This window comes from Lichtheimia ornata (assembly GCF_029851405.1).
Source record: "Lichtheimia ornata isolate CBS 291.66 chromosome Unknown scaffold00040, whole genome shotgun sequence".
Lineage (NCBI taxonomy): Eukaryota > Fungi > Mucoromycota > Mucoromycetes > Mucorales > Lichtheimiaceae > Lichtheimia > Lichtheimia ornata.
In genome coordinates, this window is record NW_026695360.1 from 135272 (window position 1) to 158501 (window position 23230).

The 23230-nt window shown below is 43.3% G+C and overlaps 10 protein-coding genes and 2 non-coding genes across 12 annotated transcripts; 5 read left to right on the forward strand and 7 right to left on the reverse strand.

Annotated features, from left to right (window-relative positions):
* Positions 1 to 147: 147 nt before the first annotated feature.
* O0I10_007926 (uncharacterized protein) lies at positions 148 to 2756 on the reverse strand (the record flags this gene model as incomplete). The annotated part of the gene is made up of 11 exons (XM_058487936.1): positions 148 to 280; positions 338 to 627; positions 691 to 1134; positions 1190 to 1321; positions 1382 to 1550; positions 1609 to 1819; positions 1881 to 2010; positions 2062 to 2238; positions 2297 to 2389; positions 2455 to 2603; positions 2645 to 2756. The coding sequence occupies 11 exons, from the start codon at positions 2754 to 2756 to the stop codon at positions 148 to 150; spliced, it is 2040 nt and encodes a 679-aa protein (XP_058341274.1).
* A 699-nt stretch (positions 2757 to 3455) lies between these two features.
* O0I10_007927 (universal archaeal KH domain-containing protein) lies at positions 3456 to 4419 on the forward strand (the record flags this gene model as incomplete). The annotated part of the gene is made up of 4 exons (XM_058487937.1): positions 3456 to 3662; positions 3727 to 3876; positions 3949 to 4211; positions 4281 to 4419. The coding sequence occupies 4 exons, from the start codon at positions 3456 to 3458 to the stop codon at positions 4417 to 4419; spliced, it is 759 nt and encodes a 252-aa protein (XP_058341275.1).
* A 588-nt stretch (positions 4420 to 5007) lies between these two features.
* O0I10_007928 (glycine cleavage system T protein) lies at positions 5008 to 6433 on the reverse strand (the record flags this gene model as incomplete). The annotated part of the gene is made up of 4 exons (XM_058487938.1): positions 5008 to 5342; positions 5408 to 6018; positions 6087 to 6256; positions 6332 to 6433. The coding sequence occupies 4 exons, from the start codon at positions 6431 to 6433 to the stop codon at positions 5008 to 5010; spliced, it is 1218 nt and encodes a 405-aa protein (XP_058341276.1).
* A 295-nt stretch (positions 6434 to 6728) lies between these two features.
* O0I10_007929 (uncharacterized protein) lies at positions 6729 to 8559 on the reverse strand (the record flags this gene model as incomplete). The annotated part of the gene is made up of 3 exons (XM_058487939.1): positions 6729 to 7652; positions 7754 to 8112; positions 8184 to 8559. The coding sequence occupies 3 exons, from the start codon at positions 8557 to 8559 to the stop codon at positions 6729 to 6731; spliced, it is 1659 nt and encodes a 552-aa protein (XP_058341277.1).
* A 277-nt stretch (positions 8560 to 8836) lies between these two features.
* On the reverse strand, positions 8837 to 9673 carry O0I10_007930 (uncharacterized protein; the record flags this gene model as incomplete). Its single annotated transcript, XM_058487940.1, has 3 exons — positions 8837 to 9319; positions 9422 to 9531; positions 9598 to 9673. 3 exons carry the CDS (start codon positions 9671 to 9673, stop codon positions 8837 to 8839), a joined length of 669 nt encoding a protein of 222 aa, XP_058341278.1.
* Positions 9674 to 9746: 73 nt separating this feature from the next.
* Positions 9747 to 10385, forward strand: O0I10_007931 (uncharacterized protein; the record flags this gene model as incomplete). Its single annotated transcript, XM_058487941.1, has 3 exons — positions 9747 to 10035; positions 10094 to 10123; positions 10183 to 10385. The coding sequence occupies 3 exons, from the start codon at positions 9747 to 9749 to the stop codon at positions 10383 to 10385; spliced, it is 522 nt and encodes a 173-aa protein (XP_058341279.1).
* Positions 10386 to 12081: 1696 nt separating this feature from the next.
* Positions 12082 to 13056, forward strand: O0I10_007932 (Kae1-associated kinase Bud32; the record flags this gene model as incomplete). The annotated part of the gene is made up of 6 exons (XM_058487942.1): positions 12082 to 12120; positions 12181 to 12469; positions 12533 to 12645; positions 12701 to 12814; positions 12872 to 12944; positions 13019 to 13056. The coding sequence occupies 6 exons, from the start codon at positions 12082 to 12084 to the stop codon at positions 13054 to 13056; spliced, it is 666 nt and encodes a 221-aa protein (XP_058341280.1).
* A 268-nt stretch (positions 13057 to 13324) lies between these two features.
* Positions 13325 to 13406, reverse strand: O0I10_007933. Its single transcript has one exon. It is a non-coding gene; the product is annotated as a tRNA-Ser (tRNA).
* A 117-nt stretch (positions 13407 to 13523) lies between these two features.
* On the forward strand, positions 13524 to 13605 carry O0I10_007934. The gene has a single exon. It is a non-coding gene; the product is annotated as a tRNA-Ser (tRNA).
* A 272-nt stretch (positions 13606 to 13877) lies between these two features.
* Positions 13878 to 15004, reverse strand: O0I10_007935 (uncharacterized protein; the record flags this gene model as incomplete). The annotated part of the gene is made up of 2 exons (XM_058487943.1): positions 13878 to 14179; positions 14254 to 15004. 2 exons carry the CDS (start codon positions 15002 to 15004, stop codon positions 13878 to 13880), a joined length of 1053 nt encoding a protein of 350 aa, XP_058341281.1.
* Positions 15005 to 15814: 810 nt separating this feature from the next.
* O0I10_007936 (uncharacterized protein) lies at positions 15815 to 16999 on the reverse strand (the record flags this gene model as incomplete). Its single annotated transcript, XM_058487944.1, has 2 exons — positions 15815 to 16760; positions 16833 to 16999. 2 exons carry the CDS (start codon positions 16997 to 16999, stop codon positions 15815 to 15817), a joined length of 1113 nt encoding a protein of 370 aa, XP_058341282.1.
* A 981-nt stretch (positions 17000 to 17980) lies between these two features.
* Positions 17981 to 19500, forward strand: O0I10_007937 (uncharacterized protein; the record flags this gene model as incomplete). The annotated part of the gene is made up of 6 exons (XM_058487945.1): positions 17981 to 18108; positions 18166 to 18245; positions 18326 to 18392; positions 18467 to 18896; positions 18973 to 19173; positions 19243 to 19500. 6 exons carry the CDS (start codon positions 17981 to 17983, stop codon positions 19498 to 19500), a joined length of 1164 nt encoding a protein of 387 aa, XP_058341283.1.
* Between the last annotated feature and the right edge of the window lie 3730 nt (positions 19501 to 23230).

Here is a 23230-nt window from a genome sequence, read left to right on the forward strand (position 1 = left end):
AAACTGAAGAAGGCAAAAGAAGAGAGGCCCAATCATGTTGGGGCGGATAGCAGAATTTGAAAAAGCCCAGCACACAGCAAAATGATTGGGAATAGCTAGATGGACGCGTGTCATGTACATTTATGGTCTTTATCTGCTACATGGATTTCAATCATCTATCATAATCGCATCGTCTTCAGTATTGCCCGGCGCCTCCATGTCATGATTCTCTTCGTAATAGTAGTCGTCTTCATTGCTCTCTTCTTGTGATTCGTACCCATATCCTTGGTCTTCTCCGACACTATCCGGGGTATATCAGAAAAAAACGGGCCGATAAAACCTCCTTCTTTTCACTTACCTGTTCATCAATTCTAATGTCACAGAGCTCAAGAATGCTGGTATGTTGTGTTGCTCATGTACAAAAGTGTCGTACGTCCCCTGTAGTCGTTGCATGTACTCATCTTTCATGCTGCCAACAATCCGAAAGTTAACCTCGTCATTTGCTCCGGACTTGAATAGAAATACGAGCTCTGATTCATGCACAGACGTTGAACACACTCGAACCGTGCCATCTGATCGGAAATCCATGCTGTATCCAAGCAAACTTTGAATCACATGATCAATCTCTTCAAACTTGGTCGCAAACACCTATCATGTTTCAAACATTAATTCATCCACCATCATTTATCCTCATCCTCACTACTCATTTACCTGTTGTAAACGAAGAATACGCTTTTCTTTGCTTGCTATCTTTGCTGATAATGCCTTTGCCTCAGTCTGCAAATTCTCAATGGTGCTCTTTGGGACCGTAATACGTTGCTCGGCTGCCTCCTCGTTGTCACCGCTTAATGGCTGTTGTTGTTGTTGGCCATTGTCTTTCTCAAAGAGCTCCTTCAAGAGTTGACGATTCTCAAGTCGTAGATTTTCAAGCTGCTCTTGGCGTACATGTTGCTCCATAGAAGCTGGATTAGACTTGAGTTCCAAAATGCGACCGTTAAAGATGGATGCTTTGGCTTCGGCAAGCTGCGCTCGAGTCGATGATAATTCTTGTTGGTGTTCTTTGAGTAGTGTTTCAAGCTCGGCCAATCGCTGAGTCAATGGGAAATCGTTACTATCAGAGGTAGATGCATTGGCTTCCTCAACTTTGGATATAACCTATAATCATCCATGAGTATCATTCCAAACTTCCATCCTATGCCTTCGAATTTACCGTCAGCTGATGCTCCAAAAGATCACGATGTATCTCCAACATTTTCTTATCCTTGGATAATGACTCATTCTCCAGCATATCTCGTTTCCTTGCTTGTTCGGATTCGGCAAGCTTGATTTTGAGATCCTCCAACTAAAATCAATGTGGGTTAAACAACTACAAAACTACGTCGCCTCATACACTCTTACTTACCATCTTTGTTTGCTCCTCTTCCCGTGCATTCCTTTCCTCGAGTTCCCGCTCGAGTTTCTCAGCCCGTATCTCGGCTTCCCGCATAGCAGCTCTGCCAGTGGATAGCTTGAACACAATTTCCTGGGGGCTGCTGTATTTATCGATGCTCTCAGATTCTAAGTATTTTGTCCTAAAAAAGGCTTATTCAGTATACCTTGATCAACAACAAGAAGTGTAACACAACTTACCATGCTGCAGCCTGTGCTTTCAGTTGATCATTCTCTACTTTGAGCTCCACATTTTGTTGTCGTATCCGCTCAGCCTCTTTCAATTCACGGTCGATTCGATGTTGTTCCTCGTCGAGCTTTGCCAAATCAGGGTATCTTTGTTTGTATTGATCAAGTGCATTTGACATGTCGATGTTCTTCTTTTCAAGCTGCTCAATGACCTTGGCTTGTTCTATAAACAAGATTCATTTAGCATACTGGGAAGAAGTCTATGCTTTCATTCATACACTCACGTTTGCATTGATCATCCAACTCAGCCATAAATTGTGCATCGAATTCTTTGTCATCCATTGGTTGATCTTCAGCAAAGAGCGCTTCAAGGTGTTGTTTGTATTCCTTGTTTGATTGTTCATGATGCTCATTCTATTTCTATTCATCAGCTCATTGTCTCCCTGGTGAACAATCATCACTTACGATCTGCTTCAAGCAATCAAGTTCAGTTTGCAGCCTCTGCATTTCATATTGCATTTGATCCTCCACTTGTGTCAATCGATCTCGAGTCGCTTCATATTGTCGTTGGGTGTTGATGAGCTGGTCATTCAATTGGCCATTTTCATCCCGTAAATCTTGAATGGTGCGTCGCAACTTGTCCTATAAAGATCAAATGTCAATCATCAATGCATATGCCCCCATTCGACGGGATATTTACTGCTATAGACGCGTGCTCCTCCTTGATAAGTTGTAGCTTTGATGCTGCATCATTGTATTGATTCATATGGTATACTGCACGTTCCTTGGCTTCCTGTAAGCATTCAGTATTAGATACTATCAAGGTACGTAGCGTGTGCGTGTGTGTGTATGCTTTACCGTATTCTGTTTAATAAGCGCTTCCAGTTGTAGACTGAGATCTTGTCGTTCCAGCTTGAAGGAAGCTTTCAATTTGTCACGTTCGAGATCGCCTGCCTTTATCTCTTTGCGTAGCTTCTCGATCGCCTCAGCTATTCGTTTGGACTTGTCTGTTGCAAAAGGTCAATGACACGCTCGACGTACATGGTACGTGTCAAGTACTTGCCATCCTCCACCAAATGGTCCATGGCCTTGTTGGGTGACCTGGAGACGTTTCGGTAGACAAGCTCTCTAGTGATGCGTGGTCGGTCGTCGTTGGACATTGGGGAATGGAAAAGATCAAGGAAGCACGACAAAGAACAGCGGGCTGGGAATCCACAAGCCAATCGATTCATATTACAACCCCCCTCTAAATCCACTACTAGATACACCATTATTCTCGCGCTGTCATTACAATGGGATATTGTTGGATAATTAAACTTGAATATTGGACGTATCTATTCATAATCTGGAAAAGAGCATTTGCACGTACTACAAAAGGTGGTATCCAAGGTGCGTGGTATCATGGCAACAGCGTGTATCAATGCCCTGGTCTGAGATCAAGGTCACATACAGGGATCTCCAGTGTGAATGATTTTGATGATTATAGCGTGCCCATATTGAGCAAGTAGTCGACAATGAGAGAGATAGCCAAAAAGGAAATGAGTGAAAGGAGATAAGAAAGCATGTCATTGTCTATGATCAAGTGCGAGGTGATCCCCCAGCTTATGTACATGATTTCTTATAAATGGACTTTTATTATACCATATGAATCAGACATGTACACAATCTCTGATAGAATACGGTATCCATGGTTTATGTCTCATGCAAATGGGTGGTCGCTGAGGTGTGGTGTGTACCAATACAAGAGCAGCAGCCTGAAAGAGTTGATTTGCCGCCGCCGCCAGCGGCCTCGAAAACTTTTTTTTTCTTTTATCTTTGTGCTTGATCTCCATTCCCTTTTGACCGACCACAACACCAAAATGTCAGCCATCGACGCTTTCAAGGCACCGTCTCTAGTTTCCAAAAAGACAAGAAAAGAATTGGTTCAAGACAAGGACGACGTTGTCATTGACTCCTCAACTTTATCCACACAAAGCATGCAAGAAGACGTTGACATGGACGAATCCTCCTCCTCTTCAGCAATCAGCAAGCCTAAGTTTGCTGCTGTTAGTGGTGGAGAAGCTAACGTAAGAAATATACAACGACATTGGGAAGAAGATATGGCATGGTATTGACTTACTTTACACATAGACGGTTGCTAAAGGCATTCGCAGAATACCCATTCCACCACATCGTATGACTCCTTTGAAACGCCATTGGATGGAGATCTATACACCTCTCGTCGAACATATGAAGCTTCAAGTGCGCATGAATATTAAGAGCCGAACCGTTGAAATAAGGGTAAGGCTTACACATACACATACAACAATAGCAGCAGCAATGGAATCACTGACATGGATGAATGGGGAATAGACATGCAAGTCTACTGAAGATCCAAGTGCTTTACAAAAGGGTGCTGATTACGTTCGAGCATTCGCATTGGGCTTTGAAGTACAAGATGCTATGGCATTGTTACGTTTGGATGATATATATTTGGATTCATTTGAGATCAAGGATGTCAAGACACTTCATGGTGATCATTTGGCAAGAGCAATTGGTCGTATCGCTGGTCGTGACGGCAAGACTAGATTCACTATCGAAAATGCTAGCAAGACTCGTATTGTGCTCGCTGACACGTATGTATTGGTATTGGTGGGGGGAAAGGATCCAACCATGGCTAGATATTGATATGTCTGCTTTCATAGTAAAATCCATATTCTTGGCTCCTTCCAAAACATCAAGGTGGCTCGTGACGCCATTTGTAGCCTTATTCTCGGTAGTCCACCAGGCAAGGTTTACGCCTCTCTTCGAACCGTATCCGCACGCATGAAAGAACGCTTTTAATCAGTCATCATCATTGTTTCATTTCCCCTCGCATATACATATATAAATCCGTAAATGTTTTGTATAGATTGTATTAGTTGACTGATGTTGGGGATTGGAACATGGGGGAAGCGTGGATGACGATCATATTCGACAACTATATACGCGAGAATGTGGGGTAGCAAAAACACAATCACTTTACGCTGGGGCCTTAAAATAGTAGGTTGCTAAGGATATGGTGAGTTGCTAGCCTGTGCCAGTAGCAACCAATCGTGGGGCAAGTGCAATGCATAGCTTCGTTAGGTATATGCCCCAGTAAAATGGTGCACTTATACTCAGCAATGGCAGAGTCAGAGGCAGGTATATCTTTAATACCATGTTGTTGTCAAACTGAAAATGGTAGCTCCTCTTTGGCTGCCATGGATACGTAGACTTTACCATCATCATTTCCATAGATACAAATATCCCTTTAGATTTACAATTACCACGTAATAATGGTTTTGGATGATATATTCAAGATGCACGATTTTAAAGGGATTTAGGATGACATGTTGTATAGCGAGCGGGTGTGGGATGGGAGAAAAAAGGTGATTAATGGGGAAATGATATCTACTTGTGGTACTTGGCTTCAACAAAAGGCATCTTGGTGATAACAGCATCTTGAACTCTGTTGCGAACCTTGACGCTGAGCTCAGTGCCCTTCTTTTGGAAACCACTCTTAACGTAGCCGATAGCGATGTTCTTCTTAAGGCAGGGAGAGGGGCATCCAGAGGTGATGTTGCCAATGACATTGCCTTCCTTATCCAAGATCTCGGCACCTTCACGAGCAGGTGCACCTTGTACAATCAAACCAACACGACGACGCTTGATGAGGCTCTTGTCCTTGATTTGAGCCAAGATTTTATCAGCACCCAAGAAACCACCAGTTTCACGGCGGGATTTGGCTATTATCGTCATACATAAACAATAAGAATCGGTTTCTTAAATAGCCCAAAAAGTTAACACTTACGAATAGTCCATGTCAAACCACCTTCAATAGGAGTAGTGGTGGCATCGATATCATTGCCGTACAAGCACAAGCCGGCTTCCAAACGCAAGCTGTCACGAGCACCAAGACCAGCCATTTCAACACCAGGGTATGCGAGGAGTTTCTTGGTGATGTCGACAACTTCTGGAGTAGGAACAGAAAGCTCAAAACCATCTTCACCAGTATAACCAGAGCGAGCCACATGGCAAGGGATACCAGCAAGATCCATAAACTTGCCGTGCATGAAACCGAAATCGTTCAAATCCTTGCCAACCAATTCTTGCAAAGCAGCAGCAGCACTGGGACCTTGGATGGCAACCAACGAATGATCCTCAATGACTTGGAGATCAACATCTCCACCCTTGTTTTGGAACTCAGCAAGGTGCTTGCGAATGTGAGCAAGATCCGAGTCAGCACATGCGGCGTTGGATACGACATAGAGGCAATCATCTTGTTGCATAATAATGGTGTCATCGATAATACCACCTTGCTCGTTGGTGAACAATGAGAGCGTGCCTTGGCCAACAGGAAGTTGGTGCAAATCAGCTACAACCAAGGTTTCAAAGAACTTTTTACGATCCTTGCCAACAACACTAAGTGACACACGTTCATGGATCAGTATCCTATCCTTTTCTCCAATCATCCTCTTCCTCTTCCTTACCGAGTTTGAAGCATGTGTGACACATCAAAGATGGAGGCCTTCTCACGAGTGTGCAAATGAGATGCAAGCTGACCCATGTTCTTGTATTGGACAGGCATCGAGTAACCAGCAAAAGGGACCATCTTGCCACCTTGCTCAACATGGAAATCATACAATGCAGTCTTCTTCAACTATATGACGCATCCATAATGAATAGGCTGTTCTTTGAAAAGAACGCGTTAACGTGTGGGGGGTTCAACACCAACCTTCTCCTCACTGGCAGCAGCAGCATAAAAACGCTGAGAGACGGATCGGGTTGCAATGGAGAGAAGGGATTGTGGAGCACGATGCAATCTAGTGGCCAACATGGTGGAAGGAAGAAAAAGAAACGTGGGAGAAGGAAATTTGGCAAGGGGACCAGAACCTTTTTATTTGTATGTGGAGGACTTTTGCGATAGGTTTCCTCTATTTTACTCGGTGGAATCGGACAACCCGCTTATGGAAGAGGTTCCTTTCGATTATAGACCTTTTTTTGCGATAGGTTTCTTGTTGTTTGACTCGGTGGAATCGGACAAGCCGTTTATGGTAGATGAGGGATTTGCGGGGGACATTATTATATGCACATAGATGGATGATGTTGTATATGGGTTTTTAGATCTTGATTCATTCAACTAGCTTTTTCAATTCTGATAGTCGTTGGCGTAGTATCTCTCGATCTTTTTCGCTTTCTTCATACTTTGCCTTCATCTCTGCCACCATATTCTCCATATAAGCCATTTGATCTTCCAAAGCTGAATTGCGTTGCACTAAAGCTGCATTCTTGGTCACCAAGATTTCCATCTCTTCCTTGACACGGGCTTCTATCTCGCCTGGTAACGTCTCCAAAGCACGCTTAAGATCTTGTGATTGTTGCCTTAATGCATCATTTTCATCGTTGATACGAGCAACATCCATCTTTGATTCTATCAACTCGTTCGCAATTTGTGCATGTTCTCGGTTAAGCTCAGTCATGCTGCTCTCGAGGTTACGAACGGTCTCCGATAATCCCTTGTTTTGCTTTTTCAATGTATCAATGGCTTCAGCTTCGCTATTTGCACGTGCTGCTTCAACTCGATATTCTTTTGCAAGACGATTAAATCGCTTTGGTGAGATCTTGATGAGGTATGCATCACGAATAAGTTCCGCTGCATCATTGTTGTACACATCCAGCATGTCGTTTTTGAGATAATTGACCAAAGCGTCGAATTCAAGGCTGAGAATGGTGGATTGATTTTTTTGGATGAGTGCTAAACCAAAGCTGTAGATAGCTTCGATGCCCTCTGCCAAAAGGATATCATAGATACGGAATACAAAGTCAAGGGGAAACTTGTAGGCGAAGAGAGTCATGAACCATTGAGAAGCGTACATTGAAGAACGAATGCCTTGGCTTTCAAAATGACGATGGATGTGTGGTAAATGATCGTTGAGCACGCCGTCAAACTGGTATAGTCGCTGGTGAAGCAAATCAAGTTGTGGAGCAAAATGACCGCGGAGATCATATCGTTGCATGAGCTGTACAAGGACACAAAACGCCTCCTCTTCTGGCATCTACATAATAAAGAGCGCATTGTTCAACATCCGTTATCCTTTTACCCCTTCCCATCACATGCATCATTCCTCCTTTTTTCTTCAAGTACCAGCTTACTTACATTTAATAGTAAAGGACCAGCAATAAAAGATAAACCTTGGCAGTACCCGACATCCGCGTCGTACAAGGAATAGGCTTTTACGACATTAAAGAGCGCTTCCTGACCGGCCTTGCTTTGAAAATAGGAATGATTTGGGAAGGTACGAGGGAGATCACGAGCAATGGCTTTCTCGTATACTGAGTCTTCATTGATAAGTTGCAAGTATTTTTCTTCCAAAGTGACATTCTTTGAGTTTGCAAACAGCTGCCAAATCATGCCGCGTAAAGAGGGTGGCATCCCTCGTTGAATATGAAGGGATAGCACTTGTCGCTCGGTCTTATTCACGCTTGCAAAGTCCGATACCACTCGAGACCAGAATTCTGTACCATACCAACATCATGAGTCAATCAATGTATTTTCCTTTCCTTGGTATTCATTGCTTATTACTTACCCCAATCGGTGGTGTCATTGATACTCTCTTGATCATCAAGTTTGTCATCCTCTTGTTGCTGTGCTTCGGGGTTTGATTCTGTGGATGGTACATCCTTTTGTGTGATGGTAAGACCTCGATCCCTTCGCCGTGCTGGTTGTTGTTGTTGTTGTTGTTGTTGTTCTGATTGAGGATCGAATGTTGGTTGAGCAGATGATGTTTCAACCGTTTCTACTGATTCTGTTGTTGTTGATTGTGCGTCCCATGATTTATCGGAAGCCGTGCTTTGTGAACGAACCGAGGGAGCAATGGTAGTGTCAGCGACGGCAGCATCTTTTGTATCAGCAGGAGCAGTGGTGGTTATAGTATTGTTCTCGATTTGAGTATCAACTGTCATTGTGGATTGATATATGTAAAAGAGGGGCCAAGAGTATTAAAGCATACGAGTATAAGGTCAAAAAGGAAAAGAGGAAAACCTGTAAACTGATGCGTCGTGGAATTTCATATTTATTGTAGGGTTCTTGGGTTTCACCATGGCAGGACTTCCACTCTAAATCCAGATTGGGAAGCTGCTCATGTATATTTTTAGATTAGCGCTTTGCTAGTAAATTGAATGCACAACACACATAACACAATCATTGCTTCACAATAGCAATGGATCATTCTTTTATTTATTACACAGCTACAGATCTACCCGATTGTTGATGCTCGGCGAGGTGACATGTTGAATTGAGAAGCTCAATGACACCACCATGAGGTTGCCCTGATTCAATCTTTAATCGTGTTACAGCTGTATTGCCATGCCGATAGCCTTGTGTGCCATAAATGCTCGGATGCACGCTAAAACCCGCATGCTCGATCCAATATTGGGTCAAAATATGCAATGGTCCCCCATGAGTGACAACAAGGACACGTTGCCCTGGAGCAGTTCCTTTTACAATGTCGTGATATGCTTGGATAACACGTGTCTCGAATTCGTTTTCGCTTTCTCCACCAGATTGCTCGACGAGCTTGTCCACTGATACACGTTGTCGCATACTCTCGTTATTCAAGAACGCAAGAGGCTTCCCGGATAAGCTGCCAAATCCTCTCTCCCTCAATACTTGACGATATTCAATAGGCGTTGTGGGATAGTGCCGACCGATGGGTTTCAATGTCTATTCCCATACTCTCTTCAGCTTATGAATTTAATCACTTTCTTTCCCCCTTCTCTTCTCTTCTTTTCCTTTTCCTCCTCCTCCTCCTCCTTTATACAATACCTGTTTACATCGCTCCAAGTCGCTGCAGTATATGATGTCGAACCCTTCATTCGAGAGACGTTTGCCAACCAATTCAGCTTGTTCGAGTCCTTTGGCATTGAGCACAGTATCTGCAGGGTCGATTTCAGCCATCACGTTTAAAAAGTGGACCTGTTAAACAGCATTGCAGTCATTACCTGTTTGTCCTTGCAACCAACGTTCGACATTGGCATCGGTGTTTCCGTGACGGACAAAAGTAATGGTGGCGGTCATTATATAAAGAAGAAGCTCAGCCGTGTTCCCAACGACAACTTGTTCTTCCTCCTCTTTATACTACTATTCAGCAATGGTCAACCAGGCACCAAAGTCGTTGCTCTCCAGACCCTTGGATATGGTCTTTTTCGGCTACTTTGCTATGCACGTTCCTGTTACAGTCCTCGTCGACATGCAACCTTTCTATCCTCAACACCTTGTTCCTCAAGTTTTAAAGGACGTTGTTACTGGCTATGCCGATACCTACAAAGACCCTCTTGTTGCATCCCCGGTCCTACTCCCTTGGTTTGACAGCTTCCTTTATTGTGAAATCCTCTTGCAATTGCCCTTCTTTTTCATCGCTCTCTACGGTCTATGGAAAGGTATGCAACCATGGAAGTAATCAAGCAAAGTTACAGGTCCTCACCATCTTTTATTTAGATGCACAATTCGTTCGCCTTCCTTTGTTAGGTAAATACGATATGGAAATTGATATGGAGCAGTGTAATTGACAATCCCCGGTTATCTAGTTTATGGCACTCATGTCGCAACCACGGTTATCCCTTGCCTTGCTGAATTGTTCTTTGGAAGCTCTTCTTTGACATTCGATGAACGTTTGACGATCAGTGGATTCTATTTCCCCTACTTTATTATCCCTCTGGTGATCCTCATTGACTCTTATCGCCGTGTATCCGCTGCTCTCTCCACCAAGTCCACCTTAAAGAAGGAGTAATCGCTATCCATATATGCACTTGTAGTATCCATTAGATGGTGTTTACATTCAATTAAAGTGACCGTTGCTATCTCATTAATATCGGTGCGTCTATCCGTTGCTAATACCGGACCATGTGCCCGTGTTGCACAGCATTGGGCGAAGGATAATGCTGAATTTTATGAACGCCGAAATGTGTAGGCGCGCTCTTACTAAGTGAAACAAAAGAATGATGGAAATATGGGTACTGCCAAAGATAGATTGTTCTATTACGAATACAATTGTGTTGATGCCTATGAGATTTACAATGGTGTTGGTATTGCAATGCTACTGCTTGTTGAAAAATGAGCCTAATAAATAGCAAGCAAACCCCGTGTTTGCCAATTTGGAGTTTCATGCGTGTATATGTCCATATAATTGAAAAATAAGGCGTCTGCTGCTAGGCAATTGTAGATCTGTATTATGTCAACACTTTTTTGACAGGGAAGCTACACAATCAATGTGACACCAGAAAGAACAATTTGCCCGCTTTCCCAAGGTGACGGTTACCGTTGGCATTAACGTCAATTAGCACCCCTAGTCACTTCACGGTGTCTGCACCAAGAACGATTCTGGTGCCTGAAAAACTAATGGATCAACCTATAGACAGGTGGAACAATGATAGCTTTAGCCTAATAATAAATCGAAATTGAATGTGTGTTTATGTTGGTGTTATCATTGTCTTGATTCTAATACTATATACGACACTATGCGTCTGCGTTGACGGTAAAGGAGGTTGCAACACAACACAACAAGGTTTTCTTTAACGAGTCGACTGTGAAAGGAAGCTGTTGTTATATCACCGCCATGTAGGTTGTAATGGGCTGTGTATCCTAACTCAAGTTTGCAGGTGCAGCTATGTCAAAAGGAATGCGACATGCGTTTGATGAGTATCATGCTTAAGGAAGATGACTATTTTTACCTTATTAAAGGGCCAACATCACAATGACAACAACGACAATGAAAGGAGGATAACAATGAAACGATAAAGATTATCACAACAAGTGACCATGTATCCACTATGGGGTACTCACATTCACTTGGGCCATGAAGGTGCCAACACTCAAATGAGTGATATGATAGAAAAAAGGGGTTGGTGGAAGTTCGATATTAGTAGTGGATGACAGCAGCATGGTGGTTTCTGTGGATTTCTGCTCTCATAATGATGAAAGAGTGCTGGGAATGGTAACAGCCTCATAGATTGCTAGGACGCGTTCACTAGTAATTTGTGGCTCACCAACAAGAAAGAGACTTGGTGTGATTGAATGCTGCCTCAACAACATGCATAAATCGGCCACTGCTGTAAACGGAATTAGACCAGGTGAGTAATCCCCATCATCAAACAAAGAGAACAACCTGCTATCACAAATCACATGTTGTGCTCGAAATGAGCGAAATAAGATGTTATGTGAGTGCTCGTTCTTAAAGGGGGAAAAAAGCTTGAAGTCATTGGCACCTTACATCGATAACAAGGTACACAAGGGTAAATATTGGGATGACAATAACAGCCTTCCATTATGAAGCATAAATATTGTTGTTTATAAGTATACAAGAGTATGAGAAAACTTTCCATGGAAGAATGGACTATATAGATTCATCTGATATGATCATGTTGGGTATACAACAAATTGGTTTACCGCACCGACGTCTTTTTCTCTCTTCCGTTCAAGCAATCACCATGCAAGAAAGACACTTGATGAAACAGGGCGCTGAAGCTGTACAGTACCACTATCCTACCTTTGAATCGTCGCATGTCGTCTTATGCAAATGTTGTTAGCGCGTCTTTTTGTTGGCAAACTTCCTCACGGCACCCAATGGCTGCATTGCCAAGGAGCGATTCCCAAAGACATACCGACACCCCGATCTCGATCAGCAGCTGACAGCAAAACGCGTTGTTCAAGAAGCACGATGCCTTTACAAATGCAAAAAGAGTGGCATGGATACACCAGCGATATACTTTGTCGACCTGCAGGCCTCTACAATCTATATGGAACGGGTGCTTGGTATCACTGTAAAGCAACGCTTGCTTGTCAGCCAGGCATCTGACTATGCTGACGTTGATCAAGGTACTTGATATCCGTGTTTTGAATGGCGTGTATGCGATCATTGACGATGGTGAGGGATGTTAGACCAATTAGCACAAAAAATCGGCGTATCCTTGGGGAAAATGCATGCTCAAGATGTCATCCATGGTGATCTCACAACCTCTAATCTAATGATTCGTGAAGCAACTGAATCCTTGGTACGTATACACTATCATGCAAGATTGAAACGTCATGCTGATTCATTGGTACCAGGTATTGATTGATTTTGGTTTGAGCTATGTATCGGTGATGCCTGAGGATAAAGCAGTGGATCTATATGTCCTTGAACGCGCCTTTTCGAGTACACATCCAAACACAGAAGCGCTGGTAAGCATGTTTACTTGTTGCATCTTCCTCTTCTTACATTATTCGGGCTCCATGTAGTTTGCCAAGATCTTGGAATATTATTCAAAAGAATACAAAAAGTCGAAGACTGTCCTAAGCAAATTAGATGAAGGCAAGTATGTTGTATTTCTTTCTTTGAGCATATTACTAACTTGTAATGGTATCATCCTCCTTCTCTTTTAATAGTGCGGTTACGAGGTCGAAAGCGTAGTATGATTGGATGAAGTGTTTTCAACATCATGTCAAGGTTGTCAGCTTGGTTGAGAAGAATAGATGGCCGCTTACATTGTAAATCACAAACATGGTTCAATCAATATGTCTTTTTCATGAAATGTTGGAGGATGATTATATCACCTGCATGAATGGGCGTGAAGGAGGAAACATTGGAGATTGATGGGATGCGAAAAAAAAGAAATGGGAGGGAGGAGGAAGAAATCACGTGATTCTCACGTGGAGAAAAAGCAAAAATAATAAAAGGGTCGTTATTTTGAGCGACAACAGCAGGACTCGAACCTGCGCGGGCATAGCCCATGAGATTTCGAGTCTCACGCCTTAACCGCTCGGCCATGTTGTCATGCACTAACAACGGAGGCAGCTTTTACCAGGTTAATATCCGCCTGCCGTATTTGGAAATTCCAAAAACGGAAGGCCTGTATTCAACATGCATTTATTGTCTAAGCTGCGAGTAGAAGACAACATGGCCGAGCGGTTAAGGCGTGAGACTCGAAATCTCATGGGCTATGCCCGCGCAGGTTCGAGTCCTGCTGTTGTCGCTCAAAATAACGACCCTTTTATTATTTTTGCTTTTTCTCCACGTGAGAATCACGTGATTTCTTCCTCCTCCCTCCCATTTCTTTTTTTTCGCATCCCATCAATCTCCAATGTTTCCTCCTTCACGCCCATTCATGCAGGTGATATAGCGTGTTTCATAACACAAGTTAATCATTCGATATAACAATATGGCATGTTCATTCGAAGTGAGTAGTAGAAGTATAAAACAGGGAATGCTGTATAAGTGGTACTGGAGCTGGATGGTCAAAGAGCGTTAGTCGCGCCAAAGGTCTATCCTTTTCAGGTTTTCCCAACAATTGAATGGGTGGTTAACCCGAAGCAATGTATCGACAATGGAGGCAAGCAATGTGGAAGGCGGTAGCTCATGGGCACGAAGTACAAACTTGAACTCAAGAATGCGAGCTCGAAGTTTCATTGTAGGTAAGTCGGCCATGGCTTTGGCAGTGACAGTTGGTGTGTGGGCTTGTGGATCGGTGACATTGGTGGCAAGTCGTATACAGCGATCTTGTGCACGTTCCAGAAGCTTGATATTGGTGGCGGTGATGTGGATGATAGCTAACCCATATTCAAAGATAGGGCGGATGAATGTGCGATACAACTGAAGGGCAACACCAAGGCCAAACGCGTACTTGTGTGTGCACCAAGTGAGTGCAGGAGTAGCATGACACTAACACCTTTTGTTGCAGCTGCTTGAAGCATACGATCGACATCGATGCCTTTGTTGTTGAATGGGATCCCAAGGTACTTGAAGAAGTCAACTGATGGCAATATTTGGCCGTAAAGCTTATATCGCACACCAGGACGAGCATTGAGGATGGCACATTTGGGAGGACTCCAACGATAGCCAAAGTGATCAGAATGCAATTCGGTCATTGCCAGCAACAAGCGAATTTCTTCGGATGAGCCAACTAATGCAACATCATCAGCATACAATAGGAGATGAATAGTTGCCCGAAGGTATGTGCGTCGAGAACGATTGCGGAGAGAGACACGGTCTTGATCTTGGAGTGCAGCTTCGCTAACAGTGGATGTTGATGGTGTCGACACTGTTAGTGTGTTGGTCAACGTAGGTGCTTGTTGAAAGCCATTGCGAATACGACGAGGAAGGTCATCAATGGATACCGCATACAAGATGGGATTCAAGATGGATCCTTGCAACATGCCACGCCGAGGTCTGATAGTTCTTGACTCGTAGTTCTGCATGATGACGGTGACCAGCACCTCGTCAAACATGTTTTTAAGAAGATCCAATAAAGCTGGTTCGAGATGATTGGCAAGAGCACCCCAAATCACGGATCTGTCCACTGAATCATACGCCGCTTTGATATCCAAAAAGGCCACCACCGGATATTCTTCATGCATCTTGTGATATTGTTGCATCAAAATGTAACTTGTATAAAGCTATTGGTTGCTACGTTCACTACACTATTCAAAATGGGAAAGAAAGATACAGAGGTGGGGGGAGAGATAGGGAGAGAGAGAAAAAAAGGTGTACAGCAATAGCAGAAAGTGAGAACCGATTAACCCTGAGGGCAAGTGACGATCCTGGTCGCCATCAGTGTGTCAATGATGGGGTGGAAATGGACAAAGACGATGGTGAATGTAGCGTGTTTTCGTGAGACAAACAATAACCCGGAGTTACAACGGTGGAGGCAATTTAAGCCAAGTCGGGATGAAAGTAAGGTATCCATGAGAACTGTAGTCATGCAAGTAGTTTTGATCTCGTTGACTAGGATGGTAATGGCAAGAATCCTAATATCGTAAACACGACAAAGAGGGCTGGTCCTCGTTCATATCATGTAGGATTGCATATCCCATCGAATGCTTATCTCAAATAAATCGCTCTTACATGACTACGACAACAACGACCATCTTTTATTGCATGCTTTCCATCCTCCATTAGGAATTAGGCACCACCAACACCACCTACATAGATGCACAACACAACCTAATGCTTGATACTACCAGCGAGTCAATGTTGTAATGTGCTGCAAAAAACACCACGATTGATGACATTGATCAAGGGGTATGGAGCACCCCTCCTTGTAGAAAGATGAAGTAATGGTGCATGATGTTGAAGACGTGTGAGGTGTAAAAGTAGTATGAAATGATCGCATACAATAAACACATCATGACAACATGTAGAATGCAGTAGCACCTTGTGGATGCACAATAATAAATGTTTCTATTTTATTGTTTCGAATCGCTCAAGGCAACAAGTCTGAAGCGTCCGAGACCTTGTAATGCTTGAAATTCATCCTCTGTTAGATCAACGCTTTGCTCTTCCGGTTTTGGCAATGGCATGTTGCTAGGTTCAAGTGATTCAATAGGATTGCATAAATCTTGTACGGATAAACGACGTGTAACTTTTTTAGGCGAGCTAGGGGGTGAGGCTGATTTTTCATGATGCAATAGGTAGTTCTCTGGTGGCTCATCTGGATTCTTTACCAAATAGCTGGCTATACTAGGAAGGATCATACGTCCTGTCATAAAGTCCTCGCTATGACGACGAGGAAGCTGATTGTTGTAATTATAGTTGGGATGATACCGATTAGATGGATAAGGATGAAAATGAACTGAAGGAGTGACACGGTTCGAAGAACGACGTCTTTGATGATATGAGCCGATTGAATCGGCTGAAGAAGTCGATACAGCGGTTGGTGATGGTGGAGCTGTTGTGTTACTCGACCACCATGGTGGAGGTGGTGGATGTTGATAGTAATGATGATATGCTTGTTCTTGGCTCAATCGTCGCAATTCCGCCATCATGTCTCTCTGCTCTTTTGGATTATGACGCTTACTTGGTGGCTGATAACTTGCATCGCTATCTCCATCTTCAAAGTCATCGTCATCCTCGTCGTCCGAAAATCTATTTCTGCCTGCAGCGTATAAATCCTTTTGTATGGAGCTACGTCGTGATGGTGGAGGTGAAGGCATGCTACTGTCAACGTAAGAAGATTGATCACTTGATCGGCGTTGCTGTCCTTTGCCGCCTTTGCCAACCGACTGCTTGGATCTTCTCGAAGCTTTCCCCTTATTATGTGTTTGAGTATGCTGCATCATGTTGTCAAAGCGACTAAACATGCGCTCGCAACCAGGTACAATGCACTTGAATGGTTTCTCACCCGTGTGCTTTCTGCAACATTATGCATCATCGTAAGGATCAAAATGCAGCATTTCATTTGCCTCTTTATATCTATGTATATACCTCATATGACGAGCAAGATGCTCGCTTCGAGTAAACACCATGCGACAATCACCATAACCCGTGCATTGAAATAACTTGGGTTTGCCGCTGCGAGATCCACGACGTGATTCATTAGGTAGCTGCTGCACAGTTTCGTCCTGATCCATAGGTTCAACCGAGCTGCTCATAATACTTGCGCAATTTTGGTCATCCAAAAGGAAGGAAGGTAAAGAAAGTAGAGTGATGATAATAAAGGAAGAGAGAGAGAGGGATGATCGATTGAGATTCTCATACTGGGCATAATGCCCGAAACCTGTTTGCACTTCCCGCTGTCTTGTGTATCGGCTACTTTTTTGTTGCTTCTTCTTCTTTGATGGCGGCTCCTTGAACTGCAGCGTTCAAAAAGATCCGAGGTCGTTGTCTTGTGTAATTTTCCTATATGGGATCCTCTTGGATTTGTTGCCTTCGGAACTTTTCGGTGAGTTGGATGCATTGCAGCTGTTCCTCGTAGAAGCAGAAGGCACCGGGATTGGTGCCTGTTTCATGCCATCTTCTCTATAATGTTATATAATCCATTGGTAGTTGTCATATCCACCGACACCGTGTATCATGCCTCGGGCGGATGATGCGTAATTTGTGCTTTACTGAATCCCACAAGGGAACACGATCTCATTGATGAGCTTGATGATCTCATTCAACAAAGGCGGTAAAAGTCGATGCATCTCATATGTAGAGCTTTATTCATTGAATCATACAATTAAACAATGGTGTACATATATCTATACTCAAATGTCCTTGAAACCATCATGCTGTTCAATTGAGGGATCGAGATCATGAAATATCATGACTTGAGAACTTTAATAATGATATAAGTCAGGGCGTAATGCTTGCTAATGACACGCGGAAGATTATTCTATCGTTTCGGCCTATGATGTAATCTTGTAATGACATGTTAAGAAGGTTGTCAATGCTTGATGACATGTAATGGCGCCAATCTTACCATGCGCTCCATCGCACAATGCACCTGGTGACACATTTGACGCATTGTTGTTGGTCCTGATTTAGCCAATCTTGTTGTCAAGGAACTCAGCTTAAACCTGGAGATGGATGTGACTCAGCGTGGTGTCTCTACAAGCATCGTCTCTTGATTCTCAATCAGCCTCGAAAACATGTCAGCATCCACTGCATTCGATATGCATCCACAGCTACGACTCGCTCGTTCCGGTGCTTTTACTTGCATTGCTTGCCGTGTGGTCTTTCCAACAAGCGAGCGTCAAAGAAGCCATTGCCGTACCGAGTAAATAGCATCAGCGATCGTCTGCCTACTTCTCTTTCGACTAAACAGCACGATTAGTTGGCACAAGTACAATTTGAAACGCAAGATTGCAGACTTGCCTCCTGTTGACGCTGAACAGTTTGCACAAAAAGTACTTGGTGAGTGTCTATCATCCATTGAACCCACTATCAGATCGACACTTTTTTAAGCTATATTAACAACGAACACTTGTATACAGCACAACAAGCACTTCACCGTGAAGAAGAAGAACGCCAAGGTTTAAGCTACGAGTGTTCAACATGCCGGTATGTGGATCGTTTGTGTAATGTCACTATGAGCTTTGATGATTTAACTAATGTCATTATCTTTATTTATGCAGTAAGACCTATACGTCTGAGAATGGCTATTACAACCATATGCAATCGAAGAAGCATCGAGAAATGGAAGTCAAGCAAGAGATTATGGGAATGCATCCACAAAGAAAACCTGTTCAAGTGGGCCCCTTGTTTTCAGATATCTCGGATATCTCGGATCAATCCGATTTGGAGGATGAGCACAACATGGCAACGGGATGCAAGGATCCAGCAGGACTATGTATCTTTTGTTTATTCCCAAGCAAAGATTTGGATGACAATATCGAGCACATGTGTCGAGTTCATGGATTCTTTTTACCTGATTGCGAGTATCTTGTGGATCAACGAGGATTGATTCTTTATCTGGCGGACAAGATTGAGCACGATTACACATGTCTCTATTGCAACGGACGTGGGAAGGAATACAAGAATCCACAGGCGGTGCGGGCACACATGGTCAGTAACCAATGCATATGGATTACGGGAATTCATTCGGATGCTAATATACTCGTATATTTCTATACACCCCAAGATGGACAAGGGCCATTGCAAAATGGCATACGATGATAGTGAGGATCCTGCGGAGCTTTTGCACTTTTATGATTTCGAACCTCTACAAGAGGCGGCCCATACTACGGTTTCATCGAGTAACGAGCTTGTTCTTCAAAGCGGACATCGTTTAGGTCACAGGCACGACCTCAAATTCTTCAAGCAACGATTACGGAGGAATAATGTAAGTTGTTCTCAGAGGTTCATGAGGAATAATACTTGTCCACTAAACACCATGATCACCAATCACTAGACGGAGCAAGTTTTGGATAAAACCAAGGCAATTGAGGATGCTGAGAGATTGGCACGTGAGCAAGGATTAACACGCAAGGAAAGACGGCACCTTTTGGCTATTACCGATGGACGGACAAAGCCTCAATCAGGTGATAATCGTAGCAGCAAGATTGATGGTATTCGCGAGACTATTGTACAACAAGGTTTCCAGCGGCAGGTCGCATTGAAGCAGAATCTGAATACAACACTTAGAGCTCGCTGCCAAGTTCCTAAATAGATTAAGTTACCTAGAGTATTTATTGAATCTGGTATTGGATAAATCATCCTTTGAAGTTCATCACTAAGCGTGGGCTGAAGAGTTGCATATCAATTAGTGGTGGTAGTATCAACAAGTTTGTATTATGAATGAAGACATGAAATCCATCAAGATCCTCAACGATAGAGGCAGTAACGATTCTCAAGGAATAACACTCATGTTTAATAAACGCTTGTATCTTACTAAGATAATAGCTTCAGAGGGATGGTACCTAACAATAGTGCTTGTTACAGAAGCTTGATGGTTCGATGTAAGCTGAATCCATTATGTTTAAAAACGAGTAGCTTTAGTACAATGCATCACGAGCTCATGAATATAATGCTATGCCTACCCATGACGATTATCAGCTAACCCTATTTTATACAACCTTATATGAGAACGGACCATTCCATATGGGTTACCACCATAGGCGGATCTCACAATAGGTAGGCAAGAGAAGGAGCATCATGCACTCTTCACCAATAGGATGTCCTGCCCTCTCAGCTTTGTTACACACACACAGGCCCAATCTGCATTTTCGTCTCTAATATGGTGAAGTGATTGACAATGAACAACAACCTCTTTTCATATAGCATCACGCTTACAGCATATGTAAAACATAGAGGCGCCTGTATCTCCAAACTTTACAATGAAACGTGGGGTTTTTATTAGAGCAATGGGCTCGGCTTGGCCAACTGCACCTTGTGTGAAAGTTTCACGTTGATTGTGGCCAATCCCAGATTTCGCAATGTCGCTACCAGCCAAACTGGATCTGGGGGGTCGGCCTCTTCGACGACGACGACCAAAAAAATATTTTTTGGGCTAGTTGCGAGATTGAACGTGAAACTTTCACACAAGGTGCTGTTGGCCAAGCCGAGCCCATTGCTCTAATAAAAACCCCACGTTTCATTGTAAAGTTCGGAGATACAGGCACCTTTATGTTTGTAAGCGTGATGCTATATGAAGAGTGGTCTTTGTTCATTGTCAAGTAGGTGGACCCTGGCAGAGCAAAAGATGCAGAGGGTCGTGTTGTGTAACACAGCTACGTTTGCATGAATGAAAGGGTCAATGTATAATTACTTTATGGATCATCTAGGAACAGGCATGTATTGCTAGCTAACGGCCACTTTTATCCAATCATCATTGTTGCGAGATCCACTGCATGGGAACGATGCCCCTGCTCTAGACATTCATTTCCATGATTAAAGTAAGTTGATCCGAGCTGATTTGACTGAGCTACGGTCAAAGAGAGATTACATCACTCTGGACATAAAGCACGCTCGATGTAGCTCAACTGATGTAATCTTGTGTGAGCGTAACTCAACCAAATCAGCTCGGATCAACCTACTTTAATCATGGAAATGAATGTCTAGAGCAGGAGCATCGTTCCCATGCAGCGGATCTCGCAACATTGATGATTGGATAAAAGTGGCTGTTAGCTAGCAATGTATGATCTGAAATGACGTTTGCGTACCTGTCATGCATCGTCCCTGAGGTCCGGACTTTTTAGCTCAGCTACACAAAGAGGGCCTTCTGCATCTTTGGCTCTCCAGGGTCCACCTACTTGACAATGAACAAAGACCACTCTTCGTATAGCATCACGCTTACAAACATAAAGGTGCCTGTATCTCCAAACTTTACAATGAAACGTGGGGTTTTGAATAGAGCAATGGGCTCGGCTTGGCCAACAGCACCTTGTGTGAAAGTTTTACGCTCATCGTGGCCAATCCCAGATTTCGCAATGTCGCCACCAGCCAAACTGGATCTGGGGGTCGACCTCTTCGACGACGACGACCAAAAAATATTTTTTTGGGCTAGTTGCGACATTGAACGTGAAACTTCCACACAAGGTGCTGTTGGCCAAGTCGAGCCCATTGCTCTATTCAAAACCCCACGTTTGATTGTGAAATCTTGAGATATGGGCGTCTTTATGTTGTGTGCATGACTATATATGACAAGTGGTCTTTGTTCAATGCCAAATAGCTAGGCCCTGATAAAGCCAAAGATGCAGAGGGCGTGTTTGTGTAACCCGGCTGTTTTGCATGATTGGAAGGGGCAATGCAAATGATACTTTATACTATTAGTAAGAGATCATCATTGGCAGCTAATAGCCTCTTCCACCCATTCACCTTTGTTGCCCAATCCAATACATACGAACGATTGTCCTGCTTCAGCCCATCACTTCCATCCTTCAACTTTCTTGATCCAAGGTGATTTGACTGAATAACGCTCAAACACAGAAGTATCATCCAATTGCAGAATGATCAATTTGAATAGTTATTTGTAAACTGCCACTTGATAGCCCATTCCTCCCATTCGCCTTTGTAGCCCAAAACAATGGATGTAAACGATTATTCAGCTCCAGCCCATCATCTCCATCCTTCAGCGTCCTTGACCCGAGTGGATTTGATTGAACAACGGTCAAACAAAGAAGTATCATTTAATTTGAGAAAGATCCATTTGGTTTCCAGCTCTTCCACTCCCAGCCTCATGTCTCTTCCTCCCATTCTCAACTGTTGACCCATTCAAGTACAACTACCACCTGCAAACGATTGTCCTGCTTCAACCCATCATGCCAAGCCTACGATTGTCTTGATCTGATTGTCTTTGACTAAATGGCAAGCCCATGAGCGTGTGTATCCCACTACAACACCCGCGTTTCTTGACACCACACCTTCTCTTGTACAATCGTCGACCACAACCAATCGTAACAGCATTCATTCCAGCAGCTGCTATTGGCAAGGTCGTTACTCCATTACCTCAAACAGCCTTCACAACCTTGTCACTTTACTACAACACACGTTCTCTTGCTCACTTTTACAACAACCAAACGTTACTTGCAGCAACATGCCTTGCAGCCTTTTCTACGTGAACAGCAACTAGCCATTGTACAGAAGCAGCTTTATTTACGTGTAGCAATTTGCTTTAATACAAACGGGTCCCTGTGGATGATGCCGCATCAGCTATCAAGTACACCTCAATACAAGCGATCTTCACATGGTCAAGCTGCAAAGAAACCAGCCAAGAAAGAGATCAACAGCAATATTGGACTTACAATGGTTATGGATGGGTGGATGCAATCAAGTTCAGTGACAGGATATCCGGGAATGTTGCTTTGGTTGCCTGGGGCATCGTTGCCAGCAGAAACGATGGGTCATATCGCATGGATACGGTTGAGGATGATGATGGATAGGATGGCGTTGACAAAAGATACAGCCATGGATGAATTGCAATACTCAAGTCAAATCATGCAGCAACTATTTTCCAATCATGGGTAAAGGGTGATCACAAGGGCAGCAATCAAGAATACAATGGCGCAATCGTTCCTCTACACAATTTACCCCCCATCTTATTCTTGCAATGCAGTTTCTTTGTCATGTTTATTTGATGGACATCCACACTACCATGTGCTATTCTTCGACTTTCCATTCAATAAAATTGAGTTTTACATAGTATTCAGAAGGGTATCGTACTATCAACCCACATGTGCAAGATGTGGATCACTTGGTTGTTTTCAGGAGTGAAAGGGAATCATTTACATCGTCATACGAGATGCTATCATCCCTTTTGTCGCATTGTATTGGTTAAAACATCCTCGTTCGTATGCTAGATATACACCCCATATGTCGTCCACAACAAGTAGACCTCTGCGTGGTGATTTAAATCAATTCCACGTGCCGCAGTCGCTTGTCAATCAATACCCCTCTCTTTC